Consider the following 15446-nt stretch of genomic DNA (forward strand, 5'->3'; position numbering starts at 1 on the left):
AAGATAAAATAGGCGTAATGTTTTTTTTTATCATAAAGACCATTCAGGGTTAATTCACATTCAAACCGCTACGCAAGAGATCTGAGCATAACTTCAAATTGAAACGGATTCTTCCTATTGTTGGCTGCTTTGTGATTTTCACACCTTCGTCCATTGTTCTCAAAACGTGCTAGACGGCGTAATTGACGAATATTGATCCCAGTCAGGTTCAACGGGTCGTAGTAGCTATATAGGGTCATTAACTTCAACCATACACCAATGCTTCTATAACACAGTACATGATAGACGTGCAGGCACAATATGGCCCACTCTAGACCGTTGCATGAAATCCCCCGAAATAACTCATTATGCAGTGACTATATTTCTTAGTTCTTAAGAATCAAGGTATATGAAATATATTTTAATTCCTTTATTAGCACCTCAAAACAATTTTGAAACATGTCCTGATCACTCGTTCATTAATCTGAGATGTTTGTGACTTCTCTTTTATTTTATTTCCTTTTCGCCGTTGACGGAATATGAATGCTTCTTCTATATTTCTTAGAGAATTTCTAACGAAAGGTATATGAAATATATTTCAACTCTTTAGCACCTCTCGGCGAATAGAAAGTAAAATAAAAGAGAAGTCACAAACATCTCAGATTAAGGAACGAATGATCAGGACATGTTTCAAAATTGATTTGAGGTGCAAGGAGTTAAAATATATTTTATATACTTTTCTTTATGAGCCCTCTATTGGGGTGTTGCAAGAAACTTGCGATCAATTGCAAGTCTATTCTTGGTCCCTAAATCAATCATAAGTCTTGTAATTAATTGCAAATTAGTGATTGATTGTTAATCTGCTCCTTGAAACAAGAAGTTTAATCTGATTTGCTACAGCTAACGTTGTAAAAATCAGTTGTGAAATTGCAACAGAATATTTGCAATTGAATTGCAAATATTTTCTTGCAACACCCCCTAAGAAATATATATATAAATATGAAACATTATTCCGAAAACGGCAAAAGGAAATAAAATAGAAGTCACAAACATCTCAGATTAATGAACGAATGATCAGGACATGTTTCAAAATTGTTTTGAGATGCTAAGGAGTTAAAATATATTTTATATACCTTTCGATGTGAACTCTCTAAGAAAGACAAATGAAGCACTATTCCGAGAACGGCAAATAAGAAACAAAATAAAAGAGAATTCACTAACATCTCAGATTAATGAACGAATGACCAGGATATGTTTCAAAATTGTTTTGAGGTGCTAAGGAGTTAAAATGTATTTTATATACCTTTTGTTATAAACTCTCTAAGAAATATAAAGAAACATCCCGACAACGGCAAAAGGAAATAAAATAGAAGTCACAAACATCTCAGATTTAATGAACGAATGATCAGGACATGTTTCAAAATTGTTTTGAGATGCTATAAGGAGTTAACATATATTTTATATACCTTTTGTTATGAACTCTCTAAGAGAAGTCACCATGATGTTCCCCCTCTTTTTGTGTTTAAATATCACGCATTGAGCTAATAATGCCCGAGCACAATTATAAAAAAATCCTGTTCGTGTTACCATGATATGACCGGGACATTTTTTGCTCTTGCCCCCGGGGCGGGATCCAGCTTCCGCAAATAAGGGGGGGGGATTTAACCAGTTCCCTGAACTGCAGGTAAAAGCTGATTTTTGGTGGTTTCTTTGAACAGTTAAAGATGTAGCCGTGATAGTTACTTTAATTGCTTTACTCTTACATGTAACAAGTTCATGGTTGATACTCACAACACAGGGGTACAACACCCGCGTATTATCTTGTATCCACTGGCGGATCCAGGGGAGGGGGGCACAGACGGCCCTTGCCCCCCCCCCCCCTTTCGAGAAGCACCATGAATATTTGTAAATGTAAAAATGCTGTGAAAACAAAAGTGTGGCCTCTTTTGAAAGTGAAGACATTTATTTATTTTTTTTTTTGCTCATGGACGAAATGTCTTTATTTATAAAGTTGAAACTTTTTCTTAAAAAGTGACACTAGTTAAAACGAGTATATTAATGAATCATGGGGAAAACAACTGAACTCCAAATCAGAACGGATCGAGCTTTCTCATGATGGCACGAGACGACGAGTGTTCTGGCATCTCCGAAGTCTGGCCAAACCAAGTCACCTCCTCCGAGACGGCTTGAGTTGACTTGTCAACTAGCGCACCGTTAATCAACCCAAATCGACACCCTTGGATTTCCTGGATTTCGATCTCCGTGAGGGTAGTAAATTTCAAGATATTTACACGAGGTTTTAGTAAAACATCGGCGCGCCGATTCATCTTATTATGACAATCTTCCTGTTTATTGCGCTATTATCGCGATAATAATGCGACGTACGTCTACGAGGTACTTTTTTTTTGGTTTTTGTTTGATATCCTTCCGCGCTGGCAATAACGCGCGTGAACGTTAATGAAAAAATAAACGCAGTACGGGCCGGTGCGGCGTTACGTCCGTTAATGGTGTCAACTTTATTTCGAGCGATACTGTATGCCTAGAAAGAAGACGCTTAAAAAATTAGAAGAAAGATAGAGAGAGAGAGAGAGAGAGAGAGTGGATGAGAAGCGTAAGGATGGTCAAGAGGTCAGTTACAGACTGCGTAGGATAAACATTAGGGTGACTGGTGATTTAGCCCTCATGATGACCCAAATTGCCCATAAATTCCCCAAAATGGCATTTATTGGGGTGACTATGTTTTCCAGAATCGCCCATAGATCTGTCAAATACAATATTCATGAAAAGTTAGAAACTCAGCATTCCACATATTCACGGTAGAATGATATTTGCGTTTACTGCATAATTGCTGGTACTTGAAATGAAAGAAATTGCCCCAAAATTCAGTGATCAACCCAAAGTGTAAAAAGAAAATAGCCCCTGAAAATATTAAATTTTTCATACCCCCAGTTCCTGAGATATTTGTTCTGTTCTGTAGAAGAAACATGATTTGGGTAAGGGGGATGATGCAATACACTCGTTTATTACATGTGGAGAAGTCCTTAGCAAGGGTATAATTGTGCCTACATGTAAAGCAGGGCTCCACACTAACCTTTTTTTTTCTACTGGTCAAAGCTTTTCATGTCGGACCAGTAGATACCCATTTTTTTTTTTCCTGGTCAGTCGAACCTGAAATTTACTGGGCCCCCAAAATAGAGAAACACATAAAAAAGGCCTGAGTTTATATTGCTGTCTTTTACTGCTTAATGTTCCCCCCCCAAAAAAAAAAAAAAAAAAAAAAATTATTCATGAGAGCCATTTCTCAATTTTAGAGAGCCATTTTTGAGACGCAAGAGCGGCCATTTTCATAATTTACAAAAAAAGAGGAAAATATCTACATGTATCAGTTTGATATATTTTTTACTGGTCATGTCGGACCAGTAAATCTATTTCTGAAAAGTTACTGGCCCAAAAGCAATTTTTACCGGTCTGGGACTGTCGGCCCGGTGCCAGTGTCATGCGCTGCTATAAGATTGAGAGGGCTTACATTGTGCATGGAGCTTCTAATAATGTGCTCCATTTGTTGAGCAATGAAAATTACCAAAGGACAAGACATGAATATGAATTCAACTACGTATATTATTCCTTCACGTGCTTCCATTCCCAGATTATTCTATGCACTAATTTGTTCTATAAAGTCCAACAACCAATGAACTTTTATTTCAATTCTAAAAATTGGACTGATACCTGTACACCCTTTAAAAGAATTTATGAGATCTGTTCTATAACATGATTTATTTCTGAGGAATAAGAAAAAAATCATAATGGCATGGATCTAATTGACTTGACATTTATTCTAAATTGCCTTATGAAATAACATGTCTCAAATACAAGTTCAAGAAATTATTCAGTGGTTTCTTGTTTATTTTGTGGATGTGTTGGTGTGCGTGTGTTTGTTTTATTGTGGTGTAAGGAACTTGTTTGTACTCTTCATTGTACAGTAGTTTTGCAATTGTCTTGTCTTGTAATTTTATTCTGTGAACTACAAGTACGTTCCTAGTTGATTAATAAAATGATAAAATTGGAAATGACTAAGGTAAAAAAAAGATACACCCAGGATCAAAGAGGATTTGCCATATTAAAGTCATATATAAAGTCATGAGTCATATCAGGAAAAAATTCCTAATAATATTAAGGTGAATTTATGTTTTGATAATGTAGTTCACTTATACCTTTTTTTATTTTCATTTGCAGGAGGATGATTTCCAAGGCTTCACAGCTTCTGAGATTGGAGAATTACGGTCACCTCAACGCAAGAAATGGACAAAGAAGGAAGAAGAGTCGCCAAAGATCAAGAACATCAAAGGTTCTTGGCCCATCATGGGACGCCGAGCGGGAAAAGAGAGTCACTATACCAGAGGAGATTCCTGCGCAGAGATGAGGAGAGGAGAATGGAACACGGCTAAACCGTACAAGATAAAGAATTCGAGGGTCGTGGAAGGGAGAATACAGAAGCTCAAGAATGGCTCTTTGGGTGGTAACCGGGAAAAGAGATCTGTTGGTCGGCTGTCCTACAGAGATATGGTTAAGGGTTTGGATGTTGTTCGACCAAAGCTTATCCCGCCGAAGGAGCCCAGGCCACCCAGGTCTCCGAAAGCCACTTTTACAAAGGTTGGAGGGAAGGCCGAAGGGAAGATCCGATTGCCGTTTATGATGCCGAAGCAGAAGGCCAAAAGTGGACTTCAAGGGAAAGAAGCAATGGTACCTTGGCGGGGTAAGACAAAGATGGAGAAGGCCCAACTATTATTGAAGAAAGCAAGAGAAAAGAAGTCTGAAACATCTCCCGTCAAGTTCAAGCCTTGGGAGAAGAAGAAATTATTGATGGCTCAAGCTCAAAATGGAACATTCGACAAGGGAGGGAAAGTTATTTGTGTGCCGAAATCCAAACGGGTCAATTTGTCAAAAGCCATGGAGCTTGTGAAAAAGGCGAAGGGCGCATCGAAAATGAATCAGCAAGTATTTGGGTCGGATACACCTGGTAAGCGATCGGTCAAGTGCTCCAGCAAGCTTGCAGATATGGACATGAAAGGGGTCGACCTGCATTTCCTTCATCGGAAAGTTACCCCTCCATCCAAAAAGGCAAAGCTCTCAAAGAAAAAGTTGAAGTTGATCGAGGAGAAGACTCCGAAACCTCCAAAGCCAAGCTTAGGGTTCGTTATGCCAGTTATTAGCTCTCGTTCCTCCAGGGTGATCAAACCAACAAAAAGGTTTATTGAGCAAGAGTTCGCTTCCAGTCTGATTTCGCCACCATCATCAGCTCAGGACAGTGATTGGTCCGATGTTCCTTCAGATTTAGATGGTTCTTTCTTAACGCCACAGGCCTTTCCCACACCAGAGATCACCACTATCAAGGTCAAGAAACCACCAAAGGCACGCAAGTCGGATGAGAATGAACTTTTCATTAAAGACATTGAGAAGAAGAAGAAGAAGAAGGAGAAGAAGAAGAAATCCCAAATTAAGGAGAAGGAAGAACAGGCACACTCTTTCCAAGATGAATTTTTGAAATCCATGAATATATCACCTAAGAAAATTGATCATGAGATGAAAACTGAAAATGAAAGTGAAGCAGAGAGCAAGAGCAGGCAGCGGAAGGAGGCAAACAGGATGTTGAGTATGATCAGTGCAAAGGTCAAGAATGGAATAACCCTGACAGGCTCGCAGGAGAAAGTGTTGTTGAGCACTCCAGAACCAAAGTGGCAACATTTGAAAGCTGTTTACAAGAAGGTTGTCAAGAAGGAGGCATTGGATGAAGGCGAGACAAGAGCTCTGAGGATATCCCCTCTGGTGTTGTTTCAATCCATGAGGACGGGAGAAGAGCTTATGCATGTCCGTGGGAGGATCGATGGCCTGCCAAGTGTCAACGAGATCCTCGAGAAAGTCAAGTCCGGGATGGAAGTCACCGAAAAGGAGAATGAGAAGTTGCATTGTTACAAGAGAATAAGTAGCGAACGACAGTCCATCCAACGGTCAAAGCAAAGAGCTGAAAAGAGACTTCAGTCAGAAAGCGAAGTTCAGTTAGTTAATGAGGATGGACCGGTTGACGTCAATCCCGCTACTCCATGTAGCACAAGTCCGAGAGGGGATGCTAGCCCGAGGGTAAGTGCAGCAAGCTCCAGTCCTCGGACAAAGAAGAAGCCAGAGGTAAAGCAAGAGGCGAAGCAAGAGGTGAAGCAGGAATTGACGAAGGAAGAAAAAGCAAAACAGTTAGAACTTAAATGTGAGCGTCTCATGAAAAAATTCTTGTATGAGAAGGAGGAGTATATTAAGAATATCCAAGAGCGTGCGAAGACTCCCATTGAAAAAGGAATGCCTTCTTTTAGGGCTCTTAAGAGGAGGCTGAAGCAAGGATTAGAGCTATCTGATGCTGATAATGAAAGGATGAAGTTAAATAACAAGATAGTGAACTCGAGATGGAGAATAGCGAAATATAAACGTATGCTACAAAAGGCTTACCAAGACGCTGGGAAAGAGGAAGACCTTGCCGTTCTGGAGGTTAAGGAACCTGTTGGCGTTGAACTAGGGGGTGACAGTCTTGGTCTCTCCCCGAACTCGCGACGGTTGCTCACTATGGGTTCTGCATTGTACGACAGTCAACAGGATGCGTTGAAGAAAAGGAAGAAGAAAAAGAAGAGCAAAACGTCTGTCGAGTTACAGGTTGGGGGTGTTCCGCTCACAAGGGAGGAGCGGTTGAAGCTAAAAAAGAAAAAGAAAAAGAAGAAATTAAAAGGAGGTGCAAGGGAAGAAGACAAGGCAGGAATCGGTATGGGAGATTCGGGCAAGAAAGACCAGACATTGCGAAAGAAGAACGCCTCTTCTAAGCTGCTCCTTAAGGCAAAGCAACGGAAGCAGAAAGGCAAGGGCGTGAAGCTGAAGAAGTCCGCTGCAAGGAAACTGAAGCTAGGAGATGCCTCCAAGGACGAGAAGGAAAGCCCGTCTAAGCTGAAGAGCATTCTACATGACAAGCTCATTAGCCCTGCAGACAAAACTTTGCAAGATACAGGTAAGACAATCTACTGTTTTTCTCTACAATACTTCTCATGCCCTGTTAGAAAATTTGTTGCAGGTGGGTGTTTTCATATATCTGTTCTCAAAGTTACAATTTCTTGTGCCACTGTAACACGTTCCTGGGTGCCAAGTCTGCTACTTAGGGATATAAAAGGTATCACAAGAATGGGTCACCAGTCTTCCGCAAAGTCATTTGTAGATAACCAACAGTTCTATGATACACCCACCTGGTAAACTTTCCTAGTCGTATTCCCATAGGTCAAATATTCACTCTAGTTGAACCAATTTTTTTTTTGAAGAACAGATTGTGCATAACTTATTCCGAATCAAATTTCCCTGTAGTCATTTAGACTTCTGTGGTCCATAGTGATTGGACTTTGTGCATTCGCCTGTCTTCAGTATCACTAGTGAATTTCTAAAACAGTTGCCATCACTGGCGGATCCAGGGGGGGGGCACATCCGACCCATGCCCCCCCCCCCCCCCACCCCTTTTGAGAGGCATAATCAAACTTTGTAATGTAAATATGCTGTTGTAACACAATTGTGCCCCCCTTTTGAAAGCATGGACCTTTTCATTTTGTTTATGTTATGTTTTGGCTTGTCAAATTTCTTGGGAAAATGTGCCCCCCCCCCCCCTTTCGCTTATTTTTAACAAAATAGTTATGTGAACGAGCCAGTTACATCCAAATGAGAGAGTCGATGATGTCACTCACTCACTATTTCTTTTGTTTTTTATTGTTTGAATTTCACAATATTTCAATTTTTATGAATTTGACGATTAGGACCTCCTTGCCTGAACCACAAAATGTTAAAATAATGGAATTCCACGTGTTCAGGGAGGAATAAGACTTCATTACACATGACAATGACGAGAAAATCAAAATATTTCATATTTGATTTAATAAAATACAAAAGAAATAGTGAGTGAGTGATGTCATCAGCTCCCTCATTTGCATACTGACCGAGATGTGCATATAACTGTTTTGTGAAATGAAGCGAAACTTTAAAACTTTCTTATTTTACATCCGATTTTGATGAATTTTTCAGTGTTATGCTTGTTGAATTTTTCTCTTTTTATTCAAATCAAGTTTTTGTTGGGGTGGACTTGTCCTTTAATGAAGTACCTTGAGATTGTTTATTGTGATGATCTGTATTTCAGTGTCCCGTCAGATGGCCGATGCCCTTGAAGCCGATATGTCTCCAGATCAGACGGAAGCGTCTAATGTCAACAAACACCAGGTAGGACTATAAATGATGGTGAATGCGGGGGGGGGAATACCGGGACCACGAGCCACCCCCCAATTCTCCTGCCAAAGCCAAACTGGGCCATGTCTTACAAAGACTTGCGATTGATCCGATCAATCATAACTCTATGGAAATCATTCAGTGTCATAATTTTTTCTACAGGAAATGTGCACAATGTCCTTTGTATGCAAAGAGAAGCACAGTGAATTTTCAAGAAAATAATGAATGCATGAATATACATCATAGCTAGAAAATATTTTGAACAAGCGTGCATAATAGATGTTGACTTTGCTGGCCGTCCATAGTTGCGATTGATCAGATCAGTAGCCACTCTTTGTAAGACGGGCCCAGGATTCATTGCCTTACAATAATTTTTCATTTTGAGTGAAGAATCTGACATATTCTTTCAGAGTTTGTTTTTCCTAACTCTCTTTTGCTATTTTTCTCAAATCCTACCCAAAGGGAGAGGCAGGGTTGGGGAAACCATGTTCCATTTTATAACTTTTTTATAAGCATCTTGTGACAATATCCATAAATCCCTAATGAGTCTTACAGAAAAAATATTAAGGCTATCTGGAATTGATGTGTTAATGGTGTTGCTATTGAATTTAACAAAAGAGTACGCTTCAGTATTTTCAATTTGCCACTTTCAAGTGATCAGTGAGCTATTAGTTTTGGTAAATTATATATCAAAATTTAAACAATTTGGAGGACAGATCAGAAAAAGCTGTATTTTTTTAGAATTGTGGTAAGGATTGAAACCTCATATTATCGGAATCAGTCTCTTAATTCATGTGGAGGCAAAAGAAGCTTGCTAGTTATGGTATGTCTCTAAACTAGAATATTTGAGCTGTCCGCAGCATTTTTAAACTTTTGATATGCAATATTTGGAAATTGGATACGTAACACATCTCGTAATATTATCTGTACATTTCAAATATGTGCAATAATTAATTAATTCCATTTACATATCCAACTCTAATTTAGGAAAATTGATGAATTTTTTGTTTTTCAACGTGATATCAACGACAGCTTTAATTGATTATTTTCCTGCATTTATGTTACTCTAAATAATTTTCTATATTGGTACGTGTTACTTGTTTTGTAATCCATGCATTGACCTGCCATTTGTTTGGTTTGGAAACGGTGGACCTGGTCTCTTTATGTATATTTATATTATATCAGTGTCTTTGAACTTGAATAAAGTCATGATGAAACAACAATAGCTTATTGGCAATTTATTGATTTGAGTGTTATGAACATTAGTTGACAGTGTTTCCACCTTTGACCATCTCTGTACATTGTAGGTTGCCAATGAAGTCATAGTAGGCAGCGTTGCTAAGTCAGGCGGACCTCGCATCAAGCATGTATGTAGGAGGGCATCAGTCGCCTTGGGGTACTCACCTGCCCGATTCGAAGGACCGGTGCCTGCCAGCCAAGACAGCCTCAAACTGAGTGCTCTCCCAATCAAGGAGAGGAAAAAGCTGTTTACGAGTGATGGTGAGTTTGCATAAAGGTCAAAGGTCAAGTCCCGTAAAGGTACGGTGTGTAGTAATCAAATAAGTGCTCTACCAATGAGGGAGTGGACGAAACTGTTTACTAGTGGTGGTAAGTTTGCCAGTGTCAAAGGTCAAATCCTGTTAAGTACAGCTAATAATCACATATGGAATATGATTAGAAAGAGATAAATGCATTGACAAGAATGTGATACCGGTACTATTTTCAGTGCATTTTATAGCATTATTCCTCAAAAGTGGTTGAATGCAAGCTGATGCTCTAAATCGGCAATACAATGAAAACAACAAATGGTTGAAATGAACTTGCCATGAATATCTCTGAAAGCTACATGAAAAGAGTAGTCATTTAAAAAATTGATATTTCATGAAAATTGAGATTTTTCTATCATAAGGAATGGGTCTTCTGGATGGTGATACCGATTTATTGTGTCCATCTAAAATACTACAAACAATATGAGGGCCTTGGATTTTTTGTGTGTGTGCTTCTTTTTGTGTCCACTTTATGTAAACGCTTTCAATTTATTTAGCGATGTGTCTTTGACACTGAAATTATTACTGTTGCCATTTTTTTCCTTGGACTATTTAGATGAGAACAGTGAAACGGAATCTGGTTCGGAAGGCGAGTACCCCAGCAACGAAGCGTCTCCTCGTCTATCGGCGCGAAAACGGAAGCCGACTGCCAAGAAACGGGCCATGGACGGATTTATCAACGTGGACGAGGAACCCACCTTCATGGACATGGATGACTTCACCGCCAAGAGAGAGCCGGGGAAAGTTTCGAGGCCGAAGAAGGTTCCCAAGCAGATACCAGAGATGGGTTTCATGCCGATGCCAGTTGTAGAGGAAGCAAACGTGAAAAGACGATCAAGATGCGGGGTGTGCTCGGCATGCTTGCGGAAGACGGATTGTGAGAAGTGTTCTAACTGCCTGTAAGTTATTAATTATAATATTATCATCAAAACTGTATATAAAGATACACAAGGATGATTTGGGGGACATTTCAATAGTCTATGATCTAGGCTGCAGCTTTGTCTTTGCCTTTATGAGTCTAATGCTGTTTACACAAAACGTCAGTAATACTTCTGATGACTATGAACCGTGGCTGTGAAGCAACAGCCTACACACTCTGGTCTTGCGTTAGTTGCATAGAATGTCCACTGGCAGTTCTCGTACTTTTTTGGATGAAAAAACCCTTCACCGAATTCTAGTGATATAAAGGAAGCATCTAATGCAAGAATAGAGTGTATTAGCGCTGGTGCCATGGTTTGTAGTCTTTTGATCAGACGTATTGCTTAAATTGTGCGTAATCGTAAAGACGAAGGTAAAGGCAGCAGGCTGTGCCCAGAATATAGGCTAACATTTTAGGGATGAAAAAAGCTGTCTGGCCAAATTTATTTTAGCTGCCCTTGCAGAAAGTCCTTAAGGAATTTTGTTTATTTTTATATAATTGCCTTGGATCTATTGTCAGTGATAGGGGAGTAATAGAAATTCTTAGGTCCCTCTTTACCAATGCAGGTGAGGTGAAGACCCAAGGCTCAGGGATGCCAGTTTTCCGACTATAGCCAAAATCCATTTTTTTACCATGAAACCCAGCTATGTCAGTAATTGTCCGCCTTTTCCTATGATTCCACTGCCAATTAGTCGGAAAATATAGAGAATAAACAACAACAAAAGCAAGGAAATTACGAGACAGCCAAAACAAAAATTAGACTCCTCCAATTGTTTCTTGTGTCTTAATCCAGTGATGTATTCATAGTACGTTATGTTCATTATGCATTGGCATGCACATATATCTCAAAATGACTGAAATCGTATGCGATTTTCGTAGAGAGACCTGGATGAAGCCAAACTAACTTGTTAGTTAACGGCATGCAATTTCTTACTTACAAAATATATCAGATTTACTGATAAAATATGATTAGATTTGAGGAAGAAAGACCTCCTCAGATATGCCCAGATTGCAAGAGAGGGCATCTAGAGCTTGCACTTTTCAAGGGACCCTAGCCGATGGGACTTTGCGCATGTGTTTCGCACTGGCGTTGTGTGCAACGCACGCATAGTCTTCCTTCAAAAAAAATTTCAGGCCCGTGAGCCATATGCCACTGGCATCCCTAAAGTATTGGTTAACAATGACGGCTGTTTCTAAGCCGTGTTTTGATACTCTCTCACATAATTAATATTTTTTTCTCATCTTCGTATTTCATTTTTTTCTTCCAGTGACAAACCTAAGTATGGTGGCCCTGGTACCAAGAAGCAAGCGTGCATGTAAGTACAGGCAAAGATTCCTTGGGAGGGGAAGGGGGGGGGGGTAGGGGGGATTGAGGGAAGATGCTGTGAGACGGCACTATCATTACGATGTGGAGTCCATACTTGTACATGGACTTTCAAATTTGACCCTAAACGTGGAATCATCTTTTGATCTCAGAGTTCCCTGAAATCAAGCATTTTGTCATGTTTTCTCTACCCTAAACAATGCATCAAATATTCCATTTCCATGATAGGGAGAAATGTATATCTTTTGCATGTATTCAGATTTGGTAATGTTGATTCCCATTTTGATGTAAGCATGTACATCTTTGAGCAGTGAAAAACAACTCTTCATGTGCTTTTTTGTATGAGCGTGTTGTCTACCTTGCAGTAGCATTGGCCCCCCTGGGCTAAGATTTTTATGATCAATGCTACAAACACCAGTTTGTTCATCTTACATTTATAAATGATTTTACAAACCACCTACAATATGCTAATCCAGAAAAGATCATATTATTGAACTTTTGTCTAAGCTTTTTAGATAAATGCCAGTTGTGGTAACGATCTCAATATGAGTTCGAACAGAATCCAATGAAATTACCATCAAATTGTGTAGTTAAAAATAAAAAGTATGTCCCAAACAGCTCTGGAAGAAAAAATGCTGAGAAATTTGCAAAAGAAGCACCGAATTTCATCAAATGTCGGTTATTTTCAAAGCAATATTACTACACTGCCCCATATATACTTTTCTGTGTTAGAGAGATCATCAGGATTATCAATTTTGAGCTAAGATTTCATGATTTTACAAAGATAAGTTTACATCAATGTACCAGATCTAGGTGTATGATAATATTTTGACAATTAACCTCGATTTCAAAGACTTTCTCACGAAATCATTGTTTGCTGCAGCTACGGTCTTTTGCCTTTAACGGCCATTACAATTTGGATTGGTTTGTTTTCAGACACCGTAAGTGTCACAATCTGGTGAAGATGAAGATGATGAGAATGAAGCAGATGAAAGCCTTGAGAAGAATGACCAATGCTCCTCCTCCTATGCCTGTTGAGAGACCACAGAAGGGTTAGTCAAAATGTGATGACGACGTGTTTGTAAAGACCAACCACCCAAGAAAACAAACCTGGGTCATTGTGAAATCAAACTTGTTAAAGGGGAATCCAACCCAAATAAAAACTTGTTTTTACAAGGAAAAGAAAAATCAGACAAGTTGATAGGTGAAAGTTTGAACAATATTGGACAAACAACACGAAAGTTATGAATTTTCAAAAGTTGTAAATATTGGTAATCACTATACCCATGGAGACTTCAAATTGGCCGCATATGGGATGTCATAGTGATGTAGGGCAAGGACTACTCTTCCATGTACTCCTATGCATATTATGGCTAAAATGTCATTTTTTCCAAAAGTTTTATTTTGAATTATATTTTTCTTTCATGAGGACATAAAACAATATACTACCTGGGTTATATTTAGATTACTGCCCTAGGGGAATGGGTACTTAGCAGAAAACCAAGTCAGTTGAGAAACCACAGAAGGGTAAGTCAACATGTGATGATGACCTGTTTGTAAAGAGACCACCCAAGAAAACAAAAGGGGTTATTGTGAAATCAAACTTGTTACAGGAGAAGGAAACCGTTGGAACAAGATAGCTTGTGTGAAAACAGAAAAATCAAAGAAACAGATCAACGAAAGTTTGAGAAAAATCGGACAAATAATGAGAAAGTTATGAGCATTTGAATATTGCGATCACTAATGCTATGGAGATCCTCCCATTGGCAATGCGACAAAGATGTGTGATGTCACATGTGAACATCTTTCCCTTTGAAGGACTATAAAATACCCCCAAAATGTCTCTTTTTGCCTTTTCTTATTGTGATACAAACTCTTTATCTATGATGTATACTGGAAATATCTGTATTACATGCCCTCCTATAAAAAAAAATACATGATCTACTGATATATGTGATAAAAGAGGCAGTTTAAGTGAAACATGTACTAAAGTAATGGGGAGAGTTCACAAGTGACATCACACATATTTGTCGCATTGCCAATGTGAGGATCTCCATAGCATTAGTGATCACAATATTCAAATGCTCATATTTTTCTCATTGTTTGTCTGATTTTTCTCAAACTTTCAATGATCTGTTTCTTTGATTTTTCTGTTTTCACACAAGCTATCTTGTTCTACAGGTTTCATTCTCCTTTAATATAAACTGCTGCTCTTTAGGAAGTAGAGCAAATCCAAATGGGTTATTCAAATACAAGTGAAACCTGCTAAGACCATCCAAGTGAGACAAAAAGTGGACTTTATGACATCAAACTTATTAAAATTAGCTGCTGCTCTTTTTCACCAAAGGGGAAAACCAAATTATTGTCAGTGACGATATAAAAAAGTGAAACGTGTATATGCAGCTCGAAAATTTTGTATTAACCGCCATATAAAGCCTGCCTATAAACCAAACAAAGGAGGAATTACTGTCCCTATAAAATACACTTTGATGAATTAAATGCTGCCCCTTGTTTTAGCAGATATACAAACCGCTCTTTCACACGGTACCAAAATCGTAATTTGAATGCTGATTCCAGTGAAAAATAATTCTAATGATGAATTTTTAGCACGTGTGAAACCAATCACGAATTCAAATTCTACTCTGGAGGTGAATTCCAGTTAAGTTTCATTCAAATTATGGTACGAATTTTATGTCAGAAAGGGTTGACCTCCAAAACATCTTTTGAGGGGTGGAGCTTACGTGACCTTTCAAGCACTTCTGCAGATAATACAATTGTCATGCACTCATCGTAGTTTGTTTTTGGCGATGCAGTGCTTTGATTGGGTTTGATTGACAAGTCACCAAGGACACAATACCACCTTCGCTCAGGAATTCGAATTAAAATCACAATTTTCGAGTGAACGTGTGAATGGTACAATGATTCTACAGACGAATTGCAATCATCATCACAATGATGATTCAATATTCTCGTGTGAATAGGCCCTTAGGAAAACTTTTAAAATGTCATTCAAAATGTAGTGAAACCTATATGAAAAGACCACACGAAGGAAGACAAAAGAGGCCTTTATGAAATCAAACTTGTTGACATGAACTCCTGCTCTTCCTTAGCAAGTAGAAAATCTTAAAGTGATAAGTTGAATTATGATGATATTGATAATGTGAAACCTGTATATATGCAGTGTTTACAAAAAAATGTGTGAAAATAAATGCCAGTTGTGGTGATGGTATCAAATTGAGTTTGAATAGAATCCAATAAAATGACCACCAAAGTGGTTTGTATGTTCCAAACAGCTCAGAAAGAATATGTGTAATGCTGAAAAATTAGCAAAATAAGTATGGTATTCTATCAAAATGTCTGGGTTTTTTTCCAAGCAGTATTAATACAC

The 15446-nt window shown here is 38.6% G+C and overlaps 1 protein-coding gene across 1 annotated transcript in view; it reads left to right on the plus strand.

Annotated features, from left to right (window-relative positions):
• The first annotated feature begins 2963 nt into the window (after positions 1-2963).
• The window catches only part of LOC129266573 (uncharacterized), a 49218-nt gene continuing 36735 nt past the window's right edge, over positions 2964-15446 (plus strand). Inside the window, exons 1-7 of the mRNA XM_064104191.1 lie at positions 2964-2972; positions 4213-7018; positions 8183-8262; positions 9576-9768; positions 10372-10714; positions 12003-12050; positions 12995-13110. Coding sequence (XP_063960261.1) covers positions 2964-2972; positions 4213-7018; positions 8183-8262; positions 9576-9768; positions 10372-10714; positions 12003-12050; positions 12995-13110 — 3595 coding nt within the window. The remainder of the gene's footprint in view (positions 2973-4212; positions 7019-8182; positions 8263-9575; positions 9769-10371; positions 10715-12002; positions 12051-12994; positions 13111-15446) is intronic.

This window comes from Lytechinus pictus, chromosome 8 (genome assembly GCF_037042905.1).
Source record: "Lytechinus pictus isolate F3 Inbred chromosome 8, Lp3.0, whole genome shotgun sequence".
NCBI lineage: Eukaryota > Metazoa > Echinodermata > Echinoidea > Temnopleuroida > Toxopneustidae > Lytechinus > Lytechinus pictus.